This window comes from Syngnathoides biaculeatus, chromosome 15 (genome assembly GCF_019802595.1).
Source record: "Syngnathoides biaculeatus isolate LvHL_M chromosome 15, ASM1980259v1, whole genome shotgun sequence".
Taxonomy (NCBI): Eukaryota; Metazoa; Chordata; class Actinopteri; order Syngnathiformes; family Syngnathidae; genus Syngnathoides; species Syngnathoides biaculeatus.
The window spans coordinates 25,885,901-25,911,555 of record NC_084654.1 but is presented as its reverse complement, the minus strand read 5'-3'; the positions used below and the strand labels follow the sequence as shown (position 1 = coordinate 25,911,555).

The following is a 25,655-nucleotide window of genomic DNA, read 5'->3' as shown; positions in this document are numbered from 1 at the left end:
CAGTTCAATTAACACGTCTTCGTGTTGCGTTACACTAAATATTTATTGACACCTTTGATTAAAAATACGAATGTGTAAAAGACTGGCTTCGTCAATCAATGGAAAAATGCTCATTATTTGTTGAAGAACTTTTTGTTGAGGAGGAAGATGAGCAAGTTGACGTTGACTTTGGCTTTGTCGAACATCTTCATCACCGCCACGCCGTCATACTGTAGCTGGAGGAGGTCCTGCGGGCGCACAGGAGGGATCGATCAATCGATCGCTTGATGGCTTGGCGTCGACTCACCGGGTGATTTCCAAGGCTACCTGGTACTTGATGGGGAATTCCTCCACGTCGACGCCGAGGAAGCGAGCTTTCACGAGGAAGCTTCCTTTCTCGGCCCCGTTCGAGATCTCGAAGACCACGTTCTTGAACCTTGAGCCAAAGGACACGGCAGCATTATTATTATGGGATGTCAGGTTTGCGCAAGCGACGATATTAGAGATCACGTCAGCAGCGTGCCAGGTTCCCGCAACCTAGGACATTTAAAGTAGACGAGAGGAACTTTTGCTCGTGAGGAGAACGTGGAATGCGTCTCTTTCACCAGCTCCCACCCGTTCTGCCCACAGCTCCACGAATCCTCCTTTTTATTCCTCAGCGCGGTCCACGACGCAACAAAGCAAACACGACAACGTGAGTCTTTGCAATGTCTTCACCATCCTGCCGAGATCGTCGGTCTTTATGTTGTCTGCTGTTTCCACGGCACCCAATGTGCCTCTTGATTGTATCCCATTGTTTAAGCAAAAGAGCATCAAAAACAAACAAGAGAGCAAATATGAGATAACTTTACATCCAGTTAATCCAAAATGGGATGCTTGTTGAAAACAAAGTGGATTTGATATCACCCAATTGTGATCTCATACTTCTTGTTTGTTTCTTTACAACTCTGCATATTGAAATGCGTTTGGAAATATCCCCTCCCCACAATAGTTGCAATTAGCAGAGGTTATGTTACATTCTGTATTGCGTATATACGCACACGCACACGCACGGTATAGCTGTTATTGCACAGTAGTTACGATCAGTCCTGATGTTCTTATTTGTAGAAAGAGCCACTCATCTTGAACACATCCCTAACCCACCAAACACACTGTATGTAGCTACATGCTAATCCATTAAGGCCTATTGGTGGCATGGATCAGTAGGAATCCTGCCTCACTTTTCAGGACCCCCAAATAAAGGAAATAGACACGCAAGCGCGTTAGTGGTGTCAAAATCTCAAACCACCGCTTCTTGTTATATGACATATTTAAATGTTTCCCATTATTGGGCCAAAAAGATCCTCAAATTGTAGACATCCTGGCAAGCTCGGATGAAATTTAGGAGCAAATGAGAAAAAAAATGTATTAAAATGATCAGTGTGGAAAATTTTCGAAAGCCATTTATAAAGCTTCTGGACTCCAATGAACGAGGGTGAGAACCATTCTCCATAAATGGCAAAAACAAACAGTGGCGAACCTTCCTACTAGTGGCTGGCCCACTGCCACAATTAGCCATAGAGGAAGAGTTCGAAAGGTGGAGACATACACTGCAAAGGAAGATTCACCAAACTAAGACAGAATATACGTCGATGAATGAACGGTGGCGGCAGAAGAGTGAGGCTACAGGGAGAAGAAATAGTGTGGGTGCTTGAAATACTTGGGGTCATCGACAGTCCAGAGCGATGGCGAGTATGGTCAGGAAGCGGAGGAACGGATCAAAGCAGGTTGGAACAGGTAGCGGAAGGCGTCTGGCGTGTTTTGTGACACAAGAAAGAGAGTCTGCTAGGACAAAGGCCAAAGTTTAGAATACAGCGGTGGGGCCGGATTAGAGACACAACAGGAAGCAGAGCTGGGAACGGCTGAAAGGAAGATGTTGAGGTCCTCGCTAGGAGGGAGCTGGTCGCATAAAATTTGAAATGCGCTCAGCCGAAAGGGACAAAGGTCGAGGGAGCAGACGTCGACGGTTTGAACAGGTTCCACGGGGTTTAGTAGAGTGAGCATGTTGGGAGGGGGCTGATGAGCACGGAGCTGCCAGGCAAAAGAGAGCGAGAGCAAAGAGAAGGTTGATGGATGTCAAGAGGGGATTTGGTGTTTGGTGGAGAGGAAGTTACGTGGAAAAGTTTTTTGTGTTGTCCTCTCTTTTCAGGGGCTGTCACGGCAGGGCATTGCGTTTGCGTCAATTTGGGTTTCATTGCCTCGTACTTGGGACACGAGCAACGAGAGTCTAGTTGACTGTAACGTAAATCCCACCCCCGAGTGTTGTGGGCGCATGCTTTCACTCACTGCGTGGAGGGCAGGTCCTGGATCTCCAGCAGAACACCTTTGTCATGCAGCCGCGTGGCTGTGTAGCTCACGACGGGAATTTTCTTCTTCCCTCGCACGTCCGCTCGGCTGCAACAGACAAGCAACGGGAGGGTTAGGGCGAACGGCCCCGGCGTAGCCGAGCTCGGGCGGCGAGCGACTTACCCGTTGGCCGTCAGCTTCTCCAGACAGGAAACGATGTAATGTTCGTAGTAGTCCGCCTGTTGGCTGAGGAAGCTGCTTTTGGCCCGCAGACTGTTCATAGTCTGGCCCAGTCTCACCAGCTGCGCCCCACGGCGCTGGCGGTGGACATGCCGGTTACGGACATCCTGCGGCAGCAGAAAGCGGCGGCCTCGGTGACGGGGGACGGGGAGCGCGGCGATGCTATTAGGCGATCCTACCTGCGCAATCATGGCGAGAACGCGGCCATGGCCCTGCGTCGCCGGCAGGACACCCAAAGCCTCCAGACGCCTGATGCTTCTGCCGATCTTGCGTTTCTTCTCCTCCAGGCGCAGACCGGCACCGGCCATCGCGGAAGCCCTCCTCTTCATCTTGTCTGGCGTACGCGCCTCCTGGAGAGCGCGGCGACGCATCAGCTGCTCGTGATATATTTCCTGTTTCACAAATCTCGGTGAGCAATGCGTCCTGGGAAGCCGCAAGGCCTCCTGTCTGTTTGGAACGCCTTCCCATTTTACACCGTCACAAGAAAACAACAGAAGAGACAACAACACGACGACACTAAAAGGAGAAAACAATGCATCATGACACCACAACACTAAAACCCAGCGTGTTGACAATGAAATTCCAACACAACACACAATCACACATGGTGATGCTATACCTTCCCAAAAAAAAGGCTGCAAGCAAACTGTCTGCAAAAGTTAGTGAAGCTCCCTGTTGGTTGGTTGGTTGGTTGGTTGGTTCATGCCGCTCAAGTTTTTGTAACTGTGCAGCTACCAGTTTGCTGTCAGAACATCAAACTTCATGGACATTTCTAAAACACGCACGCACACGGCCAATCAGATGGAGGGTTCCCACACTTCACCACCTCTGATTCGTAGAGAGACCACAACGACTTTAAAGCGTGCTTTCAAATGGCGGAGTGACTGCATTGATTTTAAGACAGTTTAGCAAGACAAAAACACTTGTTGGAAGGTCCAACATGTTATTTTAACAATCTTACCACGTCACCTCATACTTGTTCCACAGGCATTTTGTCATTATTTGATGGACAAAACTTCTCATTTGAAGTACTAGTCTGAATTGACTTGATACACAAACATGAAGATGAGCGGACACTCTCTGTTCTCAAGGGGACCAGAGGCAGAAGCTTTGTGGTTTAAAAAAAAAAAAAAAGACTTCTTGCAGTCTGGCAAGTGTGTCATAGTACCACTTCTGCTGGTCACCTCAAAAGTTGTTCAATATTTAAACGTGGATTTGGAAAGTCTCAATTTCTGACGTTGGCAAGTTTCTGTCCTGGCTGCCCCGTGAAATGATCTTATCAGTACTTTACGAGCTAACAGGAGAGAACAGAGGGGGAAAAACGTAAATCGGAAGAAATTCCGGAGAGCTACGCTCTACTTCTATAACTCAAGTACATCATTACATTATTAGTACATATTACATATAGCATAAGAGGCCTGACCTGGTCGGGCGACGCATCAGTTTGCAGGACGGCACTGAGCGTGTCTCCCGGCTGTGTCCTGATCACATCCATGATCAGCTGCTTGGTGCTGAACGCAAAGTGCTGTTAACACGCCGAGTGACGGCGAAGTTAGCGACAGACAACAACAAACACGAGGCAGACGACATACGAGAACAGCAAAGCGCCGACGTCGGCAGAGTCGTCGTGGTCGTCGAAAGCGTCAAACTTGTTTGTGAGTGTCAGAGAGACTTCAGTCTTTCCCCAACTCAACTCGGATTCCGGATCCGCTGCAGAACACAAATGTCACCGTCATCATCATCATCCTCATCATCGTGGTTCAGTCGTAAGAACGGGACTGATGTTGCGAGTACCTAGGGCCGTACTAGTTGTGGTACCCATGAGTGCCTGTAGGCTGGGAAGAGGCCCGACATCGCTGAGCACAAGTCTGAGCGGATCCGTGGACTCGGGACACAGAACTTCCTGATGTTCCAACAGCAGCTGCAAGCGATGACGTCATCGGGTGACGCCGGCAGGCCGGCGACCATCCAGTGAACGTTTAGGACGTACCTTGTGCGTACTGACGAGCTCACCGAGCGAGATGTAGACAAGCGGCCGGCTAACGACCAGCGCCTCCGAGTACTCGTCCATCCGAAATCGCTCCGATGGATCGGCAACGTTGCATAGGTGCGACACAAACTTCCTGTCGCGTGACATGATCACCCTCAGCGCTCCCTCAATTATCGCAAGAGCTACATTTCGAAACACTCTGTGAAAACGAGGGGGAAAAACTACCACGCAGCGACGATGTATGCATTCTTATTATTTATCGCGCATAGAAAGCACGACACTGTAGTATCTGCGTCTTTGGGGCCTGGCCTGATAAGATACTGTTCGATATATTTCTAAGAACAGTAGGATTGTCTTTTGAGTATTTAATACATAAAGATCAAATGTACACAATGAGAAGACTATGATGGAGTACGCCACACTCACTTCTTCATCATGTGGGACTCGGAAGCTGAGTGGCTCCCCTCTTCACATACTAACAGTCCGCTCCTTTATCAAACCAGTTATCGCCTGCTCGCAGTGTGATTGTTTGCACTTTGTGTGCATTCATAACATAGTCTGGTCAGTTGAAACACAACAAAAAAAGCTGGTGTGTGTCCCGCAGCAAAGAAATACATCGAACAGTCGTCATAAAACGAGGACGTAGAGTTGGCTCAGGTTAGCAGCAAGCTGTTGACTAGTTGACCCAGTCGCTAGTCTGCGCACTCAATAATGCGATTTGTAGCTCACCACCGCCCTCGTCAACACTAACCACCGATTGTGGGTTGCGCTATATTCCATTCATTTTCTTAGCTGCCTATCCTCACAATGGTCACGGGAGTGCTGGAGCCTATCCCAGCTGTCAAAGGGGACGAGGCAGGGGACGCCCCGAACTTGTTGCCGCTCAATTGCAGGGCACGTGGGGACAGTCAGCAGTCGCGCTCACAATCACACCGAGGGGCAATTTAGAGTGTCCAATGAATGCATGTTTTGGGGGATGTGGGAGGAAACCGGAGTGCCCGGAGAAAACCAACGCAGGCACGGGAAGAACATGCAAACTCCACACAGGCAGGGCCGGGATTGAACCCGGGTCCTTAGGACGGTGAGGCCAAGGCTTTACAGCTTCGCCACCGTTCAATGACATTGGATATTCCACTGCGTTAGCAGAGTCTGCTTTCCAGCCGACAAACTATCGTCGTTTTTTTTAGTGTGTCAGAACCCCATGTTTTGCACTCTTTCCTTCTGGCTGGCGCTTGTTGCCACATGAATCTCCAGCAATGCCAGGAAAGCCTTGCAATATAGCAAAAAAAAAAAAAAAAGAAAATCCGCGATACAATCTGAGATATGGTCGGATTTGAAATTGGGCGCTACGGTGAGAGCGCAAAAAGTGAAGAATAGGGACGACGGGTACAACCCGCTTGTTCACTGGCACTTGCTTTGTGTCGAAGAGGCGGCAGTTTGCGTATTGACCTGAAGGTAGAGTGCATGTGCACCACGTAGCGGTTGAGCGTGGCCACATGCTCGCCGTCCCCAAGGAAGAGCTTGTTGGCAGCGGCGTGTTGCAGCAGGCGGGCCGCCGAGCCCAGCAGGTGGCGTTGCTCCTGGCGCAGGCCGCCCGGCACACCCGTACGCTCCAACACCCCAAATGCGTCCGGAGCCACGATGGCCGGATTCATGAAGCGGTAATACACCAGGTTGCAAACCACCTAGGTCAAGACACAAGACAACAGGTTAAACGGCACCCGGGATCACAATGTCAGGGTTCATCAAACTCAAGTAAATGTAACGTTTCTAATCGGAGTCCTGGAACGCTGCATTCAGGCACCTCCACAAGAAAAATTGTTGTCCTTTTTTCTTTTGACCATAGCAGCACTCACACACGTGTACTCTGACCCAAAGTCCTTACAAACTATCAAGTATTCCCACCATCGATGAAGATGAGGTGCCGCTTTTTGGAATGTGGGAGGAAGAAAAGGCCGTGCTTCTGCGGGTATCTGTGGGAAACTCCGGAAAACGGAGCCCACATTCCGACGCCCAACGTCAGAGTGTCAGGCAGTTGTGCGTGCTGACCACTCAACCAGCGGACAGCCCTGAAGAGGGAGAATCCGTCCAGCCAGCCATGCTTTTCCCTGTGCCACTTATCCTCACTCGGGTCACGGAAGCGCTGGAGCCTATCCCAGCTGTTATCGGGCAGGGGGAGGGGTACACCCTGAACTGGTTGCCAACTGGTTGTCAGAGGGAACATGAGGAAAAGCAATAGTGGCACTCAAATTCACACCTACGGGCAATTTAGAGTCTCCAATTATTGCATGTTTTTGGGATGTGGGACAAAACTCCGCACAGGCGGGGCCGGGATTTGAACCCTGATCCCCACAGCTAACCCTAACCCTAACCCTAACGCTTCTTTTATTTTCTGGACCTCATCTACAAATCATTTGATTTCAAAAGCAAAAGTTTGTCTATCGATTGATGACATCATCACATAGAAAAGAAACATTTGCAGTGACCTTGTAGACATCATTCTCACAGGCAGCCGGGAACTTTGACCTCAGGGCATCTCCAAGAACCTTTGCCAAGTAGCGGAAGCCGTACCTGCACAAACATAGAGACGGGTGTGGAAAGGAGATGGTGGGCGGTCGCGGTTTGGCTGGGGGGGGCCCCGTACGGGAGTTTGTCAACGTTGGAGGTGATGGCCTTGAAGATTCTCTGGGTCAGGTTGTGCAGGTTAACCACAGCGACGTCAACGCGGCGCCGGACTTCGGGATGGGACAGAGCGTCCGCAGGCGAGACGTCGTAGGGAAGCGAGCTGGTGGGGGAGGACACGACAGGAGACACGAGAGTGCTTTAGCGGACACTTTGTGCGGCATTCGGGCACGTGCTTTCGGACCTCTTAAGTCCGCTCTGGCTCTCGGTCTGATTGATCCAGCTCTTGTAGACGTCCAGCGGGTCAGTCTTGACGCTGAGGTTTTGGTCGGCCAACACGTCCCGCAGCACGGGACCCAGCACTTCCCGCAGGACGTTGCGGCCGCGATCGTGCCGGTAGAAGTTAACCAGCATCTTGACGACAAAGGGATTCCCCCTGACTACATCCTGGGGCTCTGTCACCTTGGACCTGATCGCAACAAACTCATTAGCACGATGCCCCCTGGTGGTGGATTCCTTCAAATCTTGGCAAAGGCTGGGCATCAATCATAGACATCGATCAGGGACACGATACTATTTTTTTTTGTCCTGTAAGGCCTGTAAGGTCAAGCAGAATAGAGGCTCAATATCCCTTTTATGTTGGAACCACTACTTCTGTGTGACAGTGGAGTTGTTCAGCTTCTCCTGTGCTTTCTTAGTGTTATAATTGAAGTGTATTAAGAATCAGAGTCGATCAGATGAAGACACCAAAGTTTCTACAGGGGACTGAGAAATGAAAACAAAACACAAAGCACTAATTGGAAACAGAATGAGAAAAGTTAAATTCCTACATTTTTACAACTATTAAATGGGACTGTAGTGCTACAACCAATGAGGGAAGGACAGCAGAAGAAGCATGTAGGACAAGGGTTGTGAACATGTTCAAATCAAGTGTGGGTGGGATTGACTAAGTGTCTAAAAGTCTGGATGGTGAGAGTGCAAGTAAGGGGTTACACGAGCAATTACCATATTCATGTATTTGTTGCAATAAGTGAATGGCAGTTTTACATGCACAAAGACTGACAAGAAGTATCCTGTAATGAATGTGCCCGTACTGCAGAGGCTGAGTCAACTGAGGTGTGGGATCGAGGATAGGGTCGCACCCAAGAGTAGCCTGGTAAGATGGGACAGGTCTCACACAGAGACCCAAGGCGCTCCGTCAGCCTCCCCGAAGCGTCCTGGCAATTGGCCACCCGGCACGAGCTGGACGGACCAAACGCAACCCATGCCTCAAACCTGCAGGGCTCGCGATACAGCCAGTACCCACCCAGTCCTGTTCAGCCGCATTGACATACGGAATAGTAGATCTACAGTATATGCCGGGGGGGGGGCGAGCAACAACTAACAACTAATCAATAGGATCCAGGAGTCAAACCAAGAGAGGTGAAGACCCACCGCCCACCCGATTCCAGGGGTTACCGGGACCCCGACTGCCAGTCAATGAGTTAAAGATGTTTTCTGACCTGAAGCAAGACAAGTAAAGGCACCTAGAGGCAAGTACAGACACGTAGGCGAGTAGAGGCCAGTAGCTACGGGACCTGATCTCAAAGTGTAGCGCCTCGGTGAAGAGCTGCAGAAGTAGGAAGGCTTCGCGATCGTCTGCCCCATAGTTGAACAGGCTGAAGACCAACATCTCTACGAAGGATGAGCAGCGACTCTGCGGCATCAGGAAGATCAGATGGGCCAAGTAGGACGGCCGAGTCTGAAAAACAACGCCACAGTGAGCGGACCCGCGGGCGCCCCCGACAAACCCATTTTCTCCGCCCCTCCCCGGGACCCGCCTGGAGCAAGTAGAAGAGGTTCTGGTAGGCCTCCAGTCTCTGTCGACGCTCTCGGCTCAGAGCCTTCAAGCCTTTGCTCCTCTCCACGTCCATCAAGTCTGACAGCTTCTCTTTGTTCTTCCTGGTCAAATTCTTGCACTGAGACTCCACTTCCTGCAGAAGGGGGCACAGATGAGGCACCGTCCTTCGGTCCGGCGAGGGGCAGGGAGGGGAGTGGCTCACCTGCAGCGTGGCCCTGTTGCGTACCAGAAGCCCAATCTTAAGGTCCATCACGTCCAGCTCGGCCTCCAGCTGCCTATTGAAGCGGACTGTCCTGACCACCTCCTCCCGAAGACACGCCAGTTTCCCCTCTTCCCTGATGTCGCCGTCTCCCAAGTCCACCAGGTGGACGAACTTCCTGAGCACGCTCAGGGGGACCGTATCACATCGCACTGAGATACAGGAGAAACCGTCGCTCAGCCGGCTGTCGTTCGGCCTGTGACCTACAGTAAGTTCGTCGGAGAGCTTACCCAGCATCCTGTACTCGGCCCGTGCCAGACTTGCACGAAAGAAGGTTTGGATCTTTACGATGGCGCCAACCTGTGAACCTGCACGGTTACCATAGCGATCGCACACACGTGCTAACAACTGCCACACTCACATTTTGTTGAAAGAACTTCAACCGTGCCAGATACTTTCTCCTGGCCAAACACATCTTCGTAAAGGCTTGAATCTGAAAACAAACCAAGTGAATAGTTGTGCGCTCGGTGGGCTAGGAAGTGGTGGATGTTAAGGAAGGAGTCTGATCTTTTTCAAATCTGCGACACACACGCACGCGGCCACACAGTATACAGTGGTACCTTGACATACGAGTATCTTGACATACGGGGTTTTTTTTTTTTTTTTGTTATACGAACCACTGCCGGAACAATTTTTTTGCTTTGCCTTGCGAGCCAGGATTTGACGAACAAACGACTGCCGGTAGATGTCTCCGCGATCGTTAAGATACCGCAACGCACGGGTTCCGCTCAGCTTTTCGAGCTTCACTCGGTCTTTCCGTTTGTGCGCCTCGGCTCGGTAACATATCGTGCAGCTGTGCTCGCATTTTGTTATTTTGTATATAGTACAAGTGAATTTTTCAACCATGCGGCCAAAGAAAAGCAAACGCTAAGGAAAGAGGTGAGAGGGAGACGTCGATGATTGTGAAATAATAGAAAAACACAAAGAGGGTGTACAAATGAGCGACTTGGCAAAGAGTTATGACCGTTCTACGTCAACCATATTGGAATGGGCAACGAGGAATAGGAGTCACCACTGGGTTTTAGTCGCCTTTTATTCAACCCTTTGGCAGCACACACCGAAAGCTCAAACAACTACAGCAGCTGCCGCTCCGCCACAGTTGTCCGCTTAGTCCGCTTTACGCTGCCCCCAATCGCTGCTCTTAAAGCGATACACTCATAACTAAATGTACTGTGTTTCAATATGTCCGATTCTCCGGCGGAAGGAATCCATCGAGTTCATAATGGCAGCCAAGGGTTTGAAAATTATTTTGAAGCTACGGAGCTGAGAAATGGCTGACGAAGGGAGAATTAAAGGAGCGACATATGTAGCAGCATAAGAGGTGCGGAGTGAGAGTTCTGACAGAGACAGAGGAGGAGGTTCGCTCTACCACCGAGATAAAAAAATAAAATTAAAAAAAGTGTTGGCAATGTGAAAGAAAGTTTCGGACTTTGTGGTGAAGAAACATTTAGAAAAAGTTGCAATTGGTCATGCTTTCATGCTATGTAATAACACCTGCCTTACACATTTCAGAAACAATTAAAAAGAGGCACAAGAGGTCTTTTTTGAAAGGCCATCTGTTGACACAGAGGAATTCGTTGCAAAAAAGGCCAAAGTTGTGCACGAGAAAAGACGTTAAAAAAGAAGACAATTACGCAAAAGTGAAGAAAAAAAGCACAATAGCGTTTAAGTTCATTCAGGTTCATTAAATGTACAGTAACATAAGCTAAGCTAAGCGCTAAGTAGCTTAAGTGAAATGATACCTTAAGTGAAATGATACAAATTAAATTCAGGACAAGTGAAAGAAGATCAAAGTTGTTGCAATTAAGTTCAGAGATAAGAGCGAAAGCGACTGAGAAACCACCTCCATCTCCATCTCCATCTCAAACTTGAGATAAGAGCGCAGTCATGGGACGAATTAAACTGGTACCTCAAGGAACCACTGTATTGTAAAGTGAAATAATACAGAATCAGTGCTGGAAAAGTTTTTGTTGAGTTCAGTTCCTCATTCACAAAATGAACAAGTTCAGTCCATAAAAGTCATAGTTTTGATCCAAAAATAAACTCACTCATTGTTCTTTCCCCCCATACGTTATTAAGGGTCTGTTACCCTCCAAACACTGGATTTTTATTTCCCCATTGTTGCCACCTATTCAGTCCACACGAGCAGCCAGCTGCAGCTTTCAGCCTACTCTCTCAGACATATGAGCAAAAACCTTTTTCTTAAGTGTTTCTTTAAATGAGAAATTAATACACAAACAGGAATTTTGTCCTTAAAATGCAAAAAAAAAACAAAACAAAAGAAAAACAACCCTCCCAACACAATATTGCAGGAACGATGGTGAAAGTGCAATGATAACTTTGCATTGGAGACTGTTATCAAAATAATTTATCGATTCTCAGATTGAAAAAAATGCATTCCATATTACCCAGTGTGATCATACAGAGTTTTAAGAAACCCCTCATACAAATAATTATTTTCCTAGTAAAACATTCTCACACTTCCGCACTGTATTACAAAGGAAGTGCCATTTGCGCACTGTTCCTGAATGCACATCACGCACTCGAGCTATTTATTTTGAAGGGTAAGGTTGAGCAATAACTTTGAAATGGTTATAGTTTGGGGAGTTATTAGTTTTGTTCAACTTTCAAATTTTGGAATGGAGGAGTGAATTAGTTGCGGATTTTGGCTCTTTGAAGCAGCTCACAATATGGGCATGTGGATGCATGCAGGAGTGTGTCACCTTGACTGCCACCCTCCAGTTGCTGGAGAGGAACTGCAGCCGCCGCCTGTACGCCCTCTGCTGGACGAATCTCCTCCAGTGAGCCTGAACACAAACCCAACCATGGCCGGTGAGTGGAGGCTGGAGACACGTGACCGCTCACCGGTTGTCTCTCGGTGCACCTGAATGAGGACTACGGCGTGGGCGTGGCCACGCAGGTAGTTCCGGCGAGCCGCCAGTTCGCGTCGGGTGAGGAACCCTCGAATGGCCGCCTGCAAGCGGGTGATCAGAGCCCGATTGCTGGCCCAAAGGTCCCGCCGCCGCTGCGCGGACAGCACGCCGGTGACCGCCTCCTGGGAGGCAGCGGCGTGAGCGGACTTTCGTGACAAGAGGCAGCGCGGCGCACGTGCAAGATGAGGAGTCACCTGGATGTCGTGGTGGTCTAGGAACACGCTATTGTGGATGAACCTGGGAGGTTCCTCCCACGTGCCCTCCAGTTTGATGAGGTGGAAGAAGAACGGAGAGCCATCTGGCATTGGGATTCTGACCCACGGACTCTTGTTGTCTCCTGCAAAGCCAAACTCTCAGCGGGTGACCTCTGATCCCACGTCACGTCAAGAGTGTACCTCACCTGCGCTCGCCTTCCGTTGTACCGAGGCGGCGAGCTGCTGCTGGTACTCTAGCGCGTAGGACCGTGTCAGTCCCTCCAGCGCTACTTCTGGTAACGAAAGCACTCGCAGCGTCTGCGCAGGCTGCTTCTCCTTCACCGCTTGGTTGACAGCTGCCACCGCCAGACACACTACACACACACACAATAAAACACCCACCCTTATTTGACCTCTTCCAGGCAATACTGAAAAGTCACCATATTGCCAGACAAATATTATGAAGAAAAATGTAAGAATATTTTTTAACTCTTTCATACACTTCAGAAAAAGCCACTGTAAAACATTTTGATTGAAAAATGGCATCCATCTATCCATCTTCTGAGCCGCTGATGACAATGGAATAAAACATTTCAAGAGTTCAATGCAAAAGCAGACATCTCCATTTTTATGTGAATTTTGAGAAATTAGTTTTTTCATTTCTGGTTTACAGGTTAGAACTCAAATTGGACCGAAACTCAAAAAGAGTTCTTTGATGTCATTTCATCGCAAAACTGAACCACTCCTAGGAAATAGGCCAGTCCAAACAGTTCTCCAAAATTACACAAATGCTAAGTAAGCACTATGCTTTGTGAATAAGAATAGATGAGTCTACTACAACTATCGTGTCTTGAACCAACCCTGAAATGAAGCCTTGATACTAACGACTGAAAAGGGGTCACATTGATTCTTCTCTTCTTGTTGCCGACGAAGAGCTCCTCATAGCATCTGCGAACCACCGATCTGGACAAGTTTTATAATATCCTCTCACCCGTCTTCCCCCAAGTTAGGCGATGATGTACGCACGGCTTGCGGTGGGCACGAAAGGAGATGAGGCTAGCAGCGCTCAAACGGGGATGGGACGTGTCAGCCTCTATTTTCCACGTCAATGCAACATTTCACACAAACGTGTGAGAAGCTGCCTCCTCAAAATGGTACTCTTTGGCTTTTGCATTTGAACTCGTTGGTAACTGCATTCAAAGGAAACGTGGATATGTTTCATAAATAAATCTGCAATACAGCACTACATTGATAACCCTCGCTGTACAGTATTGTGTCCTGCAATATTTTGGAGTGCATGCAGCAAGAAGGCAAAAAGAACCGCGTGGTTGACTCACACTTGAGCGCTTTCTGAGTGTCCACATTGGTTTGTCTGACTACTTCCTGGATTTCAGCCAACCACAGCTCTGCTCCTGAGTCCTCCCTGAGCCGATTGGTCTGCGGAAGAACCCGTGACCTCGCATTAAACACGGAAGCAACAGCGGGCCCGCTCCACCCAAGGTTCGTATGTATTTACTCGTGTTTATGGGATGTCCGTGTGTTTGTTCACCTGTGCTTTGCGCTGCCTAGCGGTGCTCATCATTCTGAGGTACCTGCAGGCGTTGGCGGGCAGGACGTCCTCCACACCGCTAGAGGGGAGCACTAGCGCGGAAAGCAGCCCGCGAGCATCTCCGCCTATCAGAGCCTTGTTAACCGCATGAAGAGCCGCTGTCTCTAAAGGGTCAGAGGTCAGGTTTCACGAGCTCATCTTTTTACAGTTGATGACTCCATTTATTTATGCATTGAAAGCAGTGTTTCATTTATTTATTTTTTACTGCTGCAGATTACAGCAATGTGATGGGCCTTTTTTTAACATCATCAGAGAATTCCTGTTGTTGATCAAAGATTTGTGTGGAAAGTCTAATCAGGTCCAGTATCACACGTTGGTTTGTTTATCTATCGACGCAGCTAAAGAGCAAACTGTTTCGGTTAACTTATGAAACAGGAAAATGTCCTTCAAATGTACTTCTTCAGAGTATTGACGAATAACTTACTCTGCGATAAGCAAACAAGATTATGTGTGATCTATCCGACGGTGCCCAACAATGCCAGCTCCGCTTTTCAGTCTTTGCATTCTATTTTGTTTTCGCCTGTTTTTCAGATAACGTAATCTCAAACATCCTCTGGCTACAGCAGTGGCGATGACCCTGGATGGGAAGACGCGCTGTAGCAGTAAGTGACACCTACGTTGTGAGGTTGGCGTACAAAGTAAATAGGTTTGCAAGTGATGTCCATGCGAAAAAGACGGACGGTGGTGTGAACCTATTTTTATGGTCGACTTAGGAGCGTTATATGGTTTTTCTTTGCCCCAGCCCCTGTCAGAGTCACACAGGCGTTGACGTGATTAGCTCAGATTAGCTTGTAGTCTTTTGGACGTACGCTGATGTTGGGCCTGCGCGTCCGAGTTGGCCAGCTTGATTCCTTCCTGAAGTTGATTCCAGGTCAGCGCTTCTTGACCAGACGACTGCTTCATGTTGAACAGACGCAACAAGTACCTGGGGACGTTTTCTATTGTAATTGTAATTATCATCATCGTCGTCGTCGTCGTCATCAGCCCTTACTTGTCCATCAGGGCTTGGTCCACATCTGTCAAGCCCACTGATGAATTGACCAACAAGGAGCTGAGCTGTGGCAGGTTTCTCGTCTCCACCGCTTGATTGATGAGGACCACTGCTGACAGCATCTCCACAGCGACAAACAGCTCTTCCAGCTGCAGCGCCCCCTGTAGAACGCAGGGAAATATCACTGCAGACCGGCTCAGAAGTGTGTGTGTCTTGTACAATGCTGTCAAGACGACCTTAAAAATGTAGCCGTTTACAATTCCAAGTCATCTTGTTAAAAATGGAATACTGTGGTAAAGCCATCCATCCGTTTGCTGCCCCTTAGCCGCTCTCAGGCCGTGAAGGCAGCAATTTCAGCAGGGATTCCCAAAATTCGCCCCCCCCCCCCCTCCCCTCCCCCCCAAACCACTCCCTTCATCTCTGGCGAGCCAATTCTGGGATGTGATCCCAGCATGCTTTGCAGCACTATGGATGTCAATAATAGGGCCATGTTTTGTGCCAATTATTTCTCCCGGTATTGTTATATTTCTTTTACTATTAGCTAATTCTGCTATTCTGTTTGCTGTGGTGTGATCATTTCAGTTTCAATCTGACACCGTGAGTATGAACAACATGTTGACTAATGCGTTAGCGACACTGTCCGTGTGAGCTTCTTCTGCTTACATATGTAAAATTGTAAAATAGCAATTGTTGCTCACTGCCTGGGGAGCCCCACCCTATGGTAGCAGGTATGCTAACACATACACTAGTTTGCATGTATGCCATCTATGTAACAAGTGTATTTGCTTGTAGTTCATTGAAATAAGGTCCCTTTCGGGGTCACCACAGAGTGTCATCTCAGATGAACGCACATATATGTTTGGCACAATTTTTTACACCGGATGTCCTTCCTGACGCAACCCTTCTCAGGGAGTGGAGGCCCCAGTGGGATACGAACCCACAACCCCTGGTTTACTAAACCAGTGCTCTAACCACTGAGCGACGGGGCCCCTTGTAGTTCATTGAAATAAGCGCTCAAAAACATTTACATTGGCTTTGGACCTTGGTGCACACATAAGGCATGTCGGATTATACAGAATGAGAGAACACTATATATTATAGTTACTCCCAAACCCCGGTGCAGCGTGCGTGTATTTGTGCATACTCGTGCCGCGCGTGCTTGTAACAGCCGCAGCTGCTGATGATAAAGAGCGGCCGCGCAAGGGAAGACGGGCGGCAGCTGGAGGTCAGAGGAGCTCAGACAGCTGACCGTGTGTCGCGGGTCGCTGCCCCGCAACGACTCATTCACGGCGTCCACAGCCGCCTGCACTGTAGCAAACACACATGCACGCGTCACGGACAAGCGACACACGGCGCAGTCACGCAAAGAGGCAGAATCTCACTCTCAATGTCTCTGCGGGCTTCCCAATTGGCTGCATTGACGGCCTCTTGAAGCTCCTCGGGCTCCAGCGGGTCCACCGAGCCCTGCTCCTACGGGCACGCACAAACACATTCATCATCCATCATGTCAGTGTGACTTTAAAAACTAGGACCCGGCCAGAATTAACCCCTTTTAAATTTCACTTTAAAAAAAGGCTGAATTTTGGGGGATTTTTGGGTTAATTTAAATAAACACGTCTATGTAGCGATCATTTCATTTCAGGTAGGAATTATTCTTCTCAATCTCAAATTATTAAAAAGGATTTATAATCGACTTGTTTGAGAACAATGCGTATTAAAAAAATAATAATAATAATAAACTAAAATTTTACTTTATTCATTTTGTTTTCAAAATTAATCTGCCAATTACTTGGTAATCAGACTTTTTTTCCTCCTTCCAAATATCATAATTGCCCTCCCCCTTAAAAAAAAAAAAAAAAAAAAAAAAAATCATATCAGTGGAGCCTTAATTATAAAGCGAGCACATGTCATACCAGTGCCTTTGCGTGCCGGTCGGTCGCCAACTGCTCAAGGTACCAGGGCCCGTTGGAGCCGTGGACGCCGACCAGGGCCAAACAGGGCAGCTGCAGAGCGTCCACGAGCGACGGCCCGTCGGCGGCGTCCACCGCTTCGTCCACCTGCTCCACCGCCGATCTCACTGGAGACATCGTCACACTTCAGCACCGGAAGCGCCTCCGGATTAAGGTGACGCTGGTCTCACCGTTGACCGTGTTGAGGGTGTCCTGGATTTCTCTGCGAGTCAGAAACTCTTCGTACAGATCTTTTTCCTTGGAGCCACAAACCTGACAATCATATTGCCCACGTCACTTAGGTCTTGCCCTCAAACGCGAACCCTTACGTTAGAAGCTGGCCTTCATACTTGGCTTGTCATATTTCACATATTTTTGAAATTGATCATTCCGTTGAATCCCGCATTTACACTGCGGAACAATTTTTATTGAGTTAGCTGTGACAGATGTTTTCAACTAACTTTTGCGTGTGGAATCCACAACTGACCACAGTTGTTCTTGAAGAAAGTGAGAACAAAGTTGAAGAAAGGAAATCTACACTTGTGTAAATAAAACACTGAGATGGAATGCTTGGAACCTTTGAAAACTTTAAAAAAAAAAAAAAAAACATCAAACTTGGAACCGGCATGCCTGCACAAATCATCTCAAGTTGCGCACCTGTCAGGATGAGGCAAACATCATCAGAAGGAGAATCTTACAAAAGATAATCTGTGGAATTTGGGTTATCTGAAAGGTAATTAAGATGTGAAAAAATGTCAATGTGCTACAAAATAAATGACCGAATTTTGGAATCAGTACAAAAAAAGAATGCGTTTCTTTCGGCTTGTCCCTTTCGGGGTCGCCACAGAGTGTCATCTCAGATGAACGCACATATATGTTTGGCACAATTTTTTACGCCGGATGCCCTTCCTGAAGCAACCCTTCTCAGGGAGTGGAGGCCCCAGTGGGATATGAACCCACAACCCCTGGTTTTCCAAACCAGTGCTCTAAACACTGAGCTACGGGGCCTCAGTACAAAAAAAGGATAATAATCAAATTGTTCCCCAAGTAGAATACACTGAATTTTTTTCATTTTGCATCTAACCTTTATAGCAAAATATTTTTCTGCTTACTGTTTATTCACTGATTATTCTTGTTGTTTCATGATGAAACAAAACCTGAAAGACAGAAAGGTGATGGGCTCACCAACCTTTTTCCAACCAAAAAAAACCATGACCTCAAAAACTAACACTCCCCTTCAAATGCTAGAAGGACTTAAATCCCACTTTCAGCTCCATTCACGACTGTTCCAATGAAGCCGCTGATAAACATGCACCGGTCGGCAGTCTCGCTGAGGACCTGCCGACGGGTCCGCGAGGGAAGCGGGTATCGAATCCGAAACCTCACGGGTCCGCCCGCTCCCTTGACCATTTCCACTAGGTGGCGATCCCGAGCCGCACTCACCCTGCTGGCCTTCTGCTGCGCTTTCTCTCGTTTGGCATGGAGCAGCGTCTCCTGGTATACGCTCATCAGTGCCTCTTGCAGGTCGGCGAGCTGAGCGTTGGGGTTCCTTAGAGCCTGCGCCGTCGCCTCGAGGTCACGTCTGTCAACAGCCTCGTTGATGGCGATTACCGCAGCATGGACTGAAGGAGGATGAGACAAAATTACACAACATGGCTGATGGGGGAGAAGAGAATAATTTGCTCTGTTGGTCACTCCCTTTCTCCTCCCTAATCGCTATACAGTACAACAGTGATTCTTAATTGGTGGGCCAGGAACCAAAAGTGGGTTGTGGACCCATCTGGGTGTGTTGCAACCAGCCAATAAATACATTAGATCTATTCCTATTCTGATATTTTGGGTACCAGACAGAGGTTCATCAAGCTCCCACAAAGAATATAGTAAAGAGGTGAAAAAAAATTGTAATTTAACTGTGCTCTAGCCACTAGTTTACTCTGTAAAACAACGACAGTATAGCTCAGCCTTTGGCTGGCGAATATGATGGCAAGCAATTTGTTTTCGGCGGTACAGAAATCTCATTTCAAGACACATTTAAAAGTATAAGCGTCTACAGAGGCTCCTTTTAAGCAACAATAACAACAACAACAACAACAAAAAATCTTTATTGTTCTTCAATGACAGTGGATCACGACTTTGCAACAAAAGGAAAATGCTAGTCCAAGGGTGACAACTATTCAGAACCACTGCAATAGAGGAATTTTGTCCAAAGTGGACAGTGATAGTTCCTCAAAATGTCTATTAAAAATCTCTTTGTAGCAATTAAGCAGTTGAAAATGATTCATACATTTCTGAATCATTCCCAACTCCATAACGACTATATATATATATATATATATATATATATATATATATAAATATCTCCATCGAAATCCATTTTAATGGAGGGGGTATTAAAAAAACTTGTAACACTACTGACGATATAGTGGCTTGGGGTAATTTCACACTCGCTCTTTCTCTCACACACGACATTTTGACAAATTATATAAAACGCAGTCATGTTTCCGTGTCATACCTGCGGCCTCGTCCACCGACATCTCAACTGACAGAATTCCTCCAATTTTGTGGAAGGCGGGAAGCCGGAGACCGTATTTGTCCAACTCCAGCCTCATGTTGTTGATTTCATCCGCTGAACGAGCAAAGCGTGCAACACTGTCAACTTGCATCCGGTGGCTCCAACGTGATAGACATTTATAGGATCACTATCAATATGATCAATAAAAAAAAGAGAGTTCCGACAATACCACGTTTACCTGTAAACTTGACTTTGCCACAAAGGTCACTGATCTGTGGAGCCAGGCCGAGTCTGTACAGGTACAAGCTACACACACACGCACACATACAAAAGTAAGGCTTTCAGCTCGAGTTCCGTTTAGTCATGTTCATATTTAGAATGTCAAGTCTAATCAACTAAAATATTGGCACTCTCCCTAGCACTGTAAAATAATAAAACAGCAGCAAAAAAGAACATAGAAGCATTAAGACAGGGCACCATGTTGGTGACCCCCGTATTTTACACAGAAGACAGAGACGTCACCTAAGTGCATGTATGCAGTAAACAGCTCTGGGCATGTTCTTCTTGTCATAAATGTCTGTGGTTTCTGGATGGAAGATCTGAAGGAAGAAAAGCAGCAATTTAAAAAAAAAAAAAAAAAAAGCGAGAAATGAATAAATACAAGAAAAGAAGGAGGCGTGGTCATGTCGGTCTACGACGAAGACCAACGTGACCGCCCCACCTCACAGCACGCGATGAAGCGGCCGCCCCGGCCTCCGATTGCAGACGGTCGTGAAAACGTAATTTAGGCCAGAGTGGAAGAGACGGACGGGGTCCCCAGAAGATTTTTCAAACAGTCAAAACATTTGCCACAGTACAGACATCAAACCGTTTCAGATGCAGTTTGACCACTTTGTTGTTTGAAGATCTTCCTTGTGGGTTGTCAGTGCAGAAGACGGCGTAAGAGGAATGACGGGGACTGGTGGCGCTGCCCGGTGGGTGTGGAAGTGTCCTTTTGAAATCTGCAAAACGTCGGGTGGTGTAAACAAATCTTCACAATGACAATGTCCGTGGAGTCCTCCAAGCCAAAGGCACTGCACTCAGTTCCATTTTTGCCTTTTTGATCCACAGTTTTCACCACAAGCGTCTCACATTCAAGCCCGCGCCTTTGTGCTGGAATCAAGCGAATTCAACCGTGATGAGACGGGCCCAAAGCCGCACAGGGAACAACGCGGTCCGATCGGTTCCATGTGGTGGTACCGGTGGTCCTGAATGCTGCTTTCCCTGGTGGGGCACTAATGTATTGCTTGTATTTGGGGACTTCGTAGCTGAGTTTTCATTTGTTAAAGTCCGTCATTCCATTTTCACCCCCGCTTAGGGTCACGGGGCACTGGACCCTATCCCAGCTGACAATGGCCAAGATGGTGGACTACACCCTCAAGTGGTCGCCAGTCAGTCGCAGGCCACGTATAAACAATGTCGCTGGGTGGGAACTGAAGCCCCGCTGCCTGCAACAAAGTCAGGCGAGTGTACCGCGTCATCGTCAGTGAACTTGCTTTCTTAAAGTTCTCAAGAACAAAGAGGGGTGAGTCCAGGTCAGAGGTTAATTTCCTTGGTCAGCGGGATTCGTGTTAGCCTGAAGGGGGATGTAACCACGAGTGAGTACAAATGAAGAAAACTTGCATGTTGAATTGAATGACTAGAGAAGCACACTGCATGCCACCCGCTAGATTTGTGTCACGGTCCCCTCGGTGAAGTCGCAGGTCAGGCAGTAGTACGCCGCGGGGGATGCGTTCACAAAAGCACGTCTCCGTGCAGCCTTTTATTGGTCTTTGAGAGGAGTTGAAGGTTGTCCATTTTGTCCGCTAGAGAGAGGGTCCATTTGCGAGGAGAACCGACGGAAGTGGCGCTCGAAATCCTCGCCTTCGAAGGACTTTGGCACGCTTTCCTTTGCGGCGCCGTCTTCGCCTCTTCCACGCACCATAGAGTGCGGCCGCTCCACTAATGAGCAGCTCAGAGAAAAAGACTTTGTGGATTTGTGATATTTGCTGAAAGAAGGTTTGGAGGTGACTCCCTAATGTTTGGCAAGTCTTCCCGGGTGAAAGAGGAAGAAACGAGGACAATACTCGAGGGCGTGTTACGGACCGGTCCGACAACGGAGGCGCCTGCTCGGTTCTCGTGCCTGCCGTCACACTTACAACTCTTCTAAAACCACGCCACGTGTTTTCATGAATCAGAAAGCCATTTGTGGCATCCCTGCTCATAATGCTTAATGTTGAGTGCGTGCGTGTGTGAATGAAAGTGGAGTGTGTATGCAAATCACGTGGTTTTTTTGCATGCTTTGGGACTGAGGAACCCGTGAATGAGTTATTGAGACCAAACTAATATCGATCAAGGCGTGAGTGGCGGGCTCCGGGCACGCCGTCTGCGAACAGGCCAAATCATCGACCGCTGGGCCCCTCCCATAAAGGGAGCCTTAGCAGTTGCTTACTCGCGATGTGCTGCTGTGGTCCTTTTAGGAGTTTGCTTACTCACAGGTGGCAGCCCGAGCGCCGTCAGAGCATCCCTCCAGCGGTTGATGTTGTCAGTGTGACGAAATTCAACACCCGCAGCCTGAAACGCAATATTATTGATCAATAAGCAGCAATTTGTACTCGTGTTATTTACTTGAACTCAAGTCATTATTTGGAGGTCTACGTTTCATGTGGACTTCCAGTAAAGTAATACTGCTTGCCTACTGACAATTACGGGAGACGGACGTGATTGACAGGACGGAAATGGCCACCTTGTAGCGCCGCTGCTCCAAGTCGTAAATCTTCTTACGAGGAACGACGGATGGTGCGAAGCGATGGGCCAGTTTGGCGAGAAGGACGCCGTTCCGCAAGGTTTCCTCGAGCTCCGAGGGAGCGGGAAGCTCCTCCCCCAGACACGCCTCCATCCACCTGCGGGGACGGCCACCATGGCCTCAGCGTGAGTTCGTGGTCCAAGCAATGAAAGTCTCATTGGAGGGATTCATCTGTTACAATGTGCGCGTGTATGCATAAATACTGTACATGTTACAATATGCATGTGTGTTTTCCATGGGGGGCTCACCAACGATGGACCGAATTTTGTAAAAGTGATCCTTTAAAGTGCTTCGCCAGCAGGTTTCCTACCTGATAAAGTCGTCGTTGATAATTGAGGAATCATTAAAAAAAGATCAGTGTTTTCGCATAGATAAATAAAATTTAAAAAAAAAAAAAAAAAAAAACAATCTTTGTTGACATGTCATTTTCAATAAATCATGTCATTAGATGGTTAAAATTTGGTTAAGACCTTTTGGGCAAATGTTTTATTTGATAAGTGTATGATCAAACTAGTAACCCTTCACATTAATACACAAGTAGGGCAGCGTGAAAACAAATAATGCGTAAATAAGCGACCTTTTTGCCTCCTCCAGTCGACACAAGTAGTGATAGGCAACATTTTGGTGCCTCTGTTCATCCATCTGCTCGGCGGTCTGACGGCCATCTGCTCAAACGACACAGCATGCGGGTCAAGTGGATAAAACTTTGTTCGAGTGGCAAACACACTTCACGAATCAACACGTACTCACATGTCCTTTATCGCATATACAGTACTTCCATTCACATGACCCAAAAAAAAAAAAAAAAAACCAACACAGCTCTGATAATATGACATCACGGGATAGAAAAAGTACATATGGAAGTAGATTAGTGCCACCAGGATTTGCATTTGAAACGTAAAGTGATTCTATTTTCTGTAGTTGTATTTCAGTGTAAATTTTCAATGTTAACAATTGAACTGTCTGGAATTCACCGTCTGTGCCACCACTTCGGGTCAGAACCGAACACCCAGCCAATCCAATTACGCTTTCTTAGTATGTGGCGTCACGTGACTAAGAAAGCGCAATTGCGATTGGCTGGCTGTTCTGCCAGGTGGCACAGACGGTGAATTTCAGACAGCGAATTGTAGCAACTATTGAAAATGTAATCACTTTACATTTCAAATTCAAATCCTGGTGGGACTAAACTACTTCCATAAATATAGCACATAGAGTTAGCCTAGCAGCATAATTATTATAATTTCCCAAGTTATTCTTAACTTATTATCACTATGTCAATTAAAAGTACAAACACGCTTGCTAAAAATTGTTTATTGATTTCAGTTTAGAGTAATCCAATCTAAGTAATCCAAATCACGGTAATCCGAAAAGGTTGAAATGGTGGCAACTGTAGGTTGTTTGTACAACCTTTTTTGTTTTTTTCCGTTGACATTTTTTTTAATTCTTTAACTCGCATTTATTGGAACACCTACAGAAAACAAAACAATCAAAAGATAAACTCGTGACAAATTTAAAAAAAAAATTAAAAAAAAAAAAAAAAAAAAAAGCATTGGCCTCACAGTTCTGAGGACCCGGGTTCAATCCCGGCCCCGCCTGTGTGCAGGTTGCAAACAGTTCAGGGGTACACCGCCTCTCCTGCCCGTTGACGACTTTGATAGGCTCCAGCACTCCACGCGACCCTTGTGAGGATAAGCGGTTAGGAAAATGGCTGGATGCATGCAAAAGGTATCGGTTTAAGAGGAGGAGGGAAAAAAACGAAACAAAAAACTCACCAGGTCGTATTTCCCCGAACATACCCGACGAGTATAATTGTAATGTTTTAGGAAGTTGCTGTATATATCATAAAATGCCAAACATATATGTGCGTTCATCTGAGATGACACGCTGTGGCGACCCCGAAAAGGACAAGCCGAAAGATACTTACTTACTTACTTTTTTTAAGCCGGTCAAAGTAAAGCAACAGTGACATAGTGAAGTACTAATCCATCCACTTTCTTAGCCGCTTATCCAAACAATATATATATATAATGTAAATGATAAAGTGACGTAGTTTACTGAATGTTATGAAGACTTCGCTAACTCACAGTGACTCTGAGCTGTGGACTCCGCCATCTTTCACGTCTTCGCTCCTTCACAAGTTAGATAAAGTCAAACTTTAACTTCCCACAAGCGGAGTAAAGTGAATGTTTAAAAAAAAAAAAGACATATACGTAGAGTATATGTATAAAGCGAGAGCGACGAAGACAACGACTTGTGAAAGGCGACTGTTCAAGAGGGCCACTTCCGCCTGAGTTTGAAAGCTCGCGCCTCTCTCTGATCGGCAACAAAAGACGGACCTCCTATTGGCTGAGCGCTCAGCGTTGCATTGTGGGACATTAAAATCACGGGCCCACTTGACGACCGGTGACGTTCCTTTCAAAGGCAATGCATCCACACTGAAAAAAAAAAAAAAAAAAACTCGCTCATTTCTCAAAAGATTTCACAAGGTTTACTCTCTGTAAACGTCAAAACTCAATACAAAACATTTCAAAGCAAAATACTAATTTTACCTGTGAAAAGTCATTCCCAGTTCCCTCGGGATTGCGCAGCCCTGTGTACAACCATAAACAGTAGAATGTGCCGGCATCCTTGTTATTTTGGCTTTCTTGCGGTCCACACATGAAGTGCATCTCCCGTTTATATTTGGAACTTCCTCAGGCCTAATTACTCTGTTTACAAGACAGCTCCTCCAATCATTGATTGGTTGGGATTAAGGTTAAATTGCTAATCACTTGTGTCGTAATTCACCAATCCGATTAATTGGTCAGATCTGCAAAAGACGTTTCGCCATTGTGCACAGTACAGTATAGCTTAATTTTCTTTCAATATTTTTCATGTCTTTTGACGTACTCCTGTAAATATCTGACGGCCAATAAAAGCACATGGGATAAACAAGACGTCTGAGACAGTTGAGACGCGTCATGCCCAGATCAGGCTACGAGAGAAATGAAGGTCTTTCACAAATGCGCTGTCACACTACTGCTTTGAAATCTTGTATCCCAACACCATTGCGTTCATTTTTAGCATCATTGGGCTTTATCTTGTCTTGTTACTGTGGCGACTGTATTATGAGGACAAAATGGGGGGTTGGCGGTCACCGCTGCTCAGGAAAGGACTTTAATTCAAGGCTTGCCGGAGGTATGTCCACCTACTTTTAACGCAATACGTCTCACAAGCACGCCACAGAACGTTATGTAGCCTTGCAATTTTGTGCTAGCGCTAGCGGTCGTGTGTAAACATGCTGCCGTTCTGTCAAATCACGCTCGAAAGCAGGGGTGCTCAAGGCGTCGATCGCGAACGATCTGACTATTGCTAGATTGCATGACAGAAAAATGACCAGAAAAGATGT

At 47.2% G+C, this 25,655-nt stretch overlaps 1 protein-coding gene and 2 non-coding genes across 3 annotated transcripts; all 3 read right to left on the bottom strand.

The window, feature by feature from the left end:
* Nucleotides 1–24: 24 nt before the first annotated feature.
* Nucleotides 25–24,921, bottom strand: iqgap3 (IQ motif containing GTPase activating protein 3). Its single transcript, XM_061844621.1, has 39 exons — nt 24,817–24,921; nt 24,352–24,702; nt 22,845–22,932; nt 22,208–22,364; nt 21,958–22,035; nt 19,966–20,042; nt 19,682–19,749; nt 19,444–19,557; nt 18,375–18,553; nt 17,123–17,204; nt 16,896–17,059; nt 16,365–16,452; nt 16,127–16,290; nt 14,983–15,143; nt 14,801–14,916; nt 13,932–14,095; nt 13,720–13,819; nt 12,589–12,756; nt 12,383–12,525; nt 12,140–12,310; nt 11,979–12,062; nt 9,617–9,688; nt 9,486–9,555; nt 9,199–9,407; nt 8,977–9,129; nt 8,734–8,897; nt 7,401–7,625; nt 7,179–7,319; nt 7,021–7,105; nt 5,984–6,219; nt 4,535–4,667; nt 4,339–4,465; nt 4,137–4,254; nt 3,968–4,055; nt 2,724–2,936; nt 2,488–2,651; nt 2,305–2,412; nt 307–415; nt 25–227 (listed from the first exon to the last, which is right to left on the bottom strand). The coding sequence occupies exons 2-39, from the start codon at nt 24,377–24,379 to the stop codon at nt 114–116; spliced, it is 4,923 nt and encodes a 1,640-aa protein (XP_061700605.1). The 5' UTR covers nt 24,380–24,702; nt 24,817–24,921; the 3' UTR covers nt 25–113.
* On the bottom strand, nt 15,899–15,971 carry trnat-agu (transfer RNA threonine (anticodon AGU)). Its single transcript has one exon. It is a non-coding gene; the product is annotated as a tRNA-Thr (tRNA).
* Nucleotides 17,867–17,939, bottom strand: trnas-gga (transfer RNA serine (anticodon GGA)). The gene has a single exon. It is a non-coding gene; the product is annotated as a tRNA-Ser (tRNA).
* Nucleotides 24,922–25,655: the final 734 nt, after the last annotated feature.